We start from the raw sequence: 4,068 nt of genomic DNA, 5'->3' as shown, positions 1-4,068 counted from the left end.
GTTTGGTCATAAAATTTTCATTTTTCACTTGAAAATGAGTTTTGAATTTTTTTAAAAAAATTTGAAAAATTCCAAAAAATTGTTTTTCAAATTTTTCACTCACAAAAATTCAAAAACAACCCAAAATTATATTAATATACAAACACAACTCTAATTTGTATATACCATTTTCACTTTTATTTTTTGGAATTTTACAATTTTTATGTCCAAACGCCTACTAAATATGACTAGACTTATTTACTGTGCCATCAAAGTAAAAATTAGTGTGAGTTACCGCAAGAAGCTGAGTGACGTGCAAAAAGAAAGCTGCGTTGTTTGAGGGTACACATGATGATGATGATATATAATGTGTGGGTGTCAAGTATATATATAAGCAAAGGTCATCCAAGCCTATAGCTTTGGTTTCTCTTTCAGTGAGACACCTCATCATCTTTTCCTTCGGTTTCCACCTTTATATTTGTATTTATACTCAACTATCCTATTTTTTAGCATAATTATTCGTCATAATATTAATTCTTCAAGAAAAATATCCCAATCAAATCACCTATTTTCCTGCTTTATCCAAACAAGCAGATTAATTATCATCTTTTGATCTGATACCCACTTGGTTACTTGTGAATTTGATCAGAATTGTATAGATAATTTCACATGGGTTTTGAGAAATCTTTGACGCTCTTTCTCATGTAATAATTTTTCTTCTTCTTAATTTTGATGATCAAAATGTATTCAGACTTTCAGAGTTACCCATATGATTATTAACGTATCTATCGGTTTGGATTATGAATTAGGATCATCTGATGATCTTTAGACCTTTGGCACACAAAAGATCAAAACTTTATTATGTCAATTGATTTAGAATTTTGATGTTAAGTGATTGATCATCAGTTTTGATTTAGAATTTCTTTGTGGGGTTTCTGAAGGATTGTGTATTTTGGTATTCTTCACGTTACAGTTACCTTTGGCTTTCTTGTACACTCTGTCTCTGTTGCTTGTTGCTCTAAATTACTCTACCTATTGGCTTTAATTGTTTAAATTCAAGTCTCTGTTGTCATATGCTTTTCTTTGCTTGAGTTATATGTTTGTTTTATCTGTTGACCAATCTTTATATCCTTTTCTTTGCCCTTTTGTGTAGGTCTAAGGCTTGAAATTTTGTGATCAGTTTCTAATTTAAGGTAAAAGTGCTTGACAATAAGATTCTTGCATTTGTACTTGCTAATTATGGAAACTTTTCTATATATTTTATGGAATTTAGCTCTGAGTGTAATATGTATGTCCTTTTTGGTTTTTGCTATAGTGATTTAGAAATCCTCCCATTGCCTAATTTGGGCACTGCAGAATTTTAGCAGTGCCCATGGACGCCTCAATGAGTGGAACCTCGAGTGTTCAATACCATAACATTGCTGAACAACCAATTACTACTATTGTAACCACCCCCGCGTCAACGTTTCAAAGACAAGTGCGGCACTGCTTTGGGAATGCGACTCCTGGCGAATTCCCATTGTCAGCCAATCCGTCTATCGTTCTTCATGTACTTACTGGATGTAATTTGGATCCACAAGACCTTGCAACTCTAGAGGCAAGTGTTTATTTACTAGGTGTTGTACAAAATTAAATCATTATTTGGCTTAGAATTGATGGTGCTGCTGATTTCCTTTATAATATGTATTGCAGGCTACCTGCTCCTTCTTTTGGCTTCCTGCAAACTTTGCACCCGATAATGAGCTCTCCTTAGCAGAGCTGGCAGCTCTTGATATGTGCCGAAAGAGAGCTATATTTAAGCCAATGACTCAGGAGCAACGTCAAGATCTAAAGCAAAGATGTGGCGGCTCCTGGAAGCTTGTTCTAAGATTTCTTCTAGCCGGGGAAGCATGTTTTAGGCGGGAAAAATCACACGCTGTAGCTGGCCCCGGTCATAGTATTGCCGTGAGTTCAAAAGGAGTTGCCTACTCATTTGGGTCTAACAGCTCAGGGCAGCTTGGAAATGGAACTACAGAAGAGGAATGGCGGCCTCATCCGATTAGGTTTGCTAATTTTCTTTATCAATATGAAGCTGTAAAGCAAGTGAGTTGAGAAATGCAGGGAGTTCTAATAGAGCATTTTATTTTCTAGATCGCTTCATGGTATTCGCGTTATTCAGGCCGCTGTCGGGGCTGGCAGGACTATGCTGATTAGTGACACCGGGAGGGTGTATGCTTTTGGCAAAGACTCGTTCGGCGAAGCTGAGTATGGCGTCCAAGGAAATAAAGTAGTAACTACTCCCCAGCTTGTAGAATCTTTAAAAGACATCTTTGTTGTACAAGCTGCGATTGGAAATTTCTTCACTGCCGTATTATCAAGAGAAGGAAGGGTTTATACATTCTCCTGGGGGAATGAAACTAAACTTGGTCATCAAACTGAGCCAGCTGATACGGAACCCCGTGCATTATTAGGCGCATTAGAGAATATTCCAGTCGTGCAAATTGCAGCAGGATATTGCTACCTTCTTGCTCTGGCTTGTCAACCTAGTGGCATGTAAGCTCCCTCTTCATCTTTTAGAAAGACTGTTTCATTGGCTTGAGATAAGTCACAAATGTACTATTAATAAATGATTCTCAGAATTTTCTTTGACATCTTCTTTTGGCTCAACATCAGGTCTGTGTATTCTGTTGGTTGTGGATTGGGTGGAAAGCTTGGTCATGGAGCGCGAACTGATGAAAAGGTCCCGAGGTTAATTGAACAATTTCAGACGTTGAATCTTCAACCTGCAGTTGTTGCGGCTGGGGCTTGGCATGCTGCAGTTGTTGGGAAAGATGGAAGGGTCTGTACATGGGGTTGGGGCCGTTACGGGTGCTTGGGTCACGGTAATGAAGATTGTGAGTCAGCACCTAAAGTGGTGGAAGCACTAAACAATGTGAAGGCTGTTTATGTTGCCACAGGGGATTATACGACCTTTGTGGTTTCTGATGAAGGAAATGTTTATTCATTTGGTTGTGGAGAATCATCTAGTCTAGGACATAATACTGCTGTAGCTGAAGAACAGGTTTGGCTTTCTCATAACTTTGGTTTCTCTTTTCCTTTCCCTATTGAATATTTTTCTTGTGTTCGAGTGCATAAGATTTGGATTGACTAGTATTATGAAACCATTCAATATCTTGTATTGACATATGAACATCGATCCTTTTGGATATCAAGTCCAAATGTTAAAAAATGTCCTTAACATTGAGTTCTTCTAACTCTTCGTTTACAAAATGATCGTTCCGAATTTCAGGGTATCAGGCACTCAAATGTTTTATTCCCTGAGGTTGTAACATCATTGAAGCAGCTGAATGAAAGAGTGGTGCAGATAAGTCTCACTAATTCAATATACTGGAATGCCCATACGTTTGCATTGACAGAATCTGGTAAGCTTTATGCATTTGGCGCGGGCGATAAAGGACAGCTAGGTGTGGAGCTCAGTGCCAACCAAACTGAAAGGGCAATCCCGGAGCGGGTTGACATTGATCTCGGTTAAACATAGATTATTCATGCTCTTTCACATTATCTATACATTAGTAGTTTATCATTCTCATTAACACCTCATCATGCTCTATATCTGATGTTTGCATTTCCATTCTGTAAATAGAAACAAATGATTGTGAAGAAACTTAGGTTTTTAGGATCTGCACAAGTTAACCTCCTAAGAATTTGTTGGCTCTTAGCCACAAGCAGTAAATAGTTGATACATTCGTTAAGGTTGATTTTACAAGTACTTGTTTGCTCTGCAGTCTGCTCCTTTTAAATTTTCATTTTATGTTCTTCTGCTAGTGTAACAAACATAAATACTATGGTGGACCTGGGGCAGGTCTTGTGGGTTCAACTGAACTCATTGCTTTCGGCTCGAACTATGTGTATACGTATGCGAAAATAGTTCAAAATGTGTACATATAATATGAGCACAATCATTCTCAACGCACTGACTTGAGATTGTCTTTGCATAAATACACACTATGATCCCTAGGGTTATGCTATAGAAGCGTCGCCGTTGTATTTGAGGGTTGAGGGGTTGGGTTGGAATGTAAGAGGAATTTTGTGAATTCATTTAGGGCTGGT

The 4,068-nt window shown here is 37.9% G+C and overlaps 1 protein-coding gene across 2 annotated transcripts; it reads left to right on the top strand.

Annotated features, from left to right (window-relative positions):
- Nucleotides 1-371: 371 nt before the first annotated feature.
- LOC107767691 (ultraviolet-B receptor UVR8) lies at nucleotides 372-3,727 on the top strand. Of its 2 annotated transcripts, none has more exons than XM_016586772.2 (7): nucleotides 372-683; nucleotides 1,133-1,172; nucleotides 1,295-1,576; nucleotides 1,672-2,021; nucleotides 2,110-2,511; nucleotides 2,632-3,019; nucleotides 3,248-3,727. In XM_016586772.2, exons 3-7 carry the CDS (start codon nucleotides 1,352-1,354, stop codon nucleotides 3,488-3,490), a joined length of 1,608 nt encoding a protein of 535 aa, XP_016442258.1. In that variant the 5' UTR covers nucleotides 372-683; nucleotides 1,133-1,172; nucleotides 1,295-1,351; the 3' UTR covers nucleotides 3,491-3,727. The 2 variants fall into 2 exon arrangements, with proteins under 2 accessions (XP_016442258.1, XP_016442259.1); XM_016586773.2 differs by having other exon boundaries at nucleotides 375-413.
- The last annotated feature ends 341 nt before the right edge of the window (nucleotides 3,728-4,068 follow it).

Source organism: Nicotiana tabacum, chromosome 5, assembly GCF_000715075.1.
Source record: "Nicotiana tabacum cultivar K326 chromosome 5, ASM71507v2, whole genome shotgun sequence".
Lineage (NCBI taxonomy): Eukaryota > Viridiplantae > Streptophyta > Magnoliopsida > Solanales > Solanaceae > Nicotiana > Nicotiana tabacum.
Note: the sequence above shows the minus strand (reverse complement) of the source record. Positions and strands in the feature narration are given on the sequence as shown.

Excerpts from the sequence above, each read along its gene's own strand:
- LOC107767691 (XM_016586772.2), top strand. The coding sequence starts at position 1,352 with ATGGACGCCTCAATGAGTGGAACCTCGAGTGTTCAATACCATAACATT. Across the intron at positions 1,577-1,671 it reads AAGACCTTGCAACTCTAGAG|GCTACCTGCTCCTTCTTTTG; the intron begins GCAAGTGTTTAT and ends TATGTATTGCAG. Across the intron at positions 3,020-3,247 it reads CTGCTGTAGCTGAAGAACAG|GGTATCAGGCACTCAAATGT; the intron begins GTTTGGCTTTCT and ends TCCGAATTTCAG.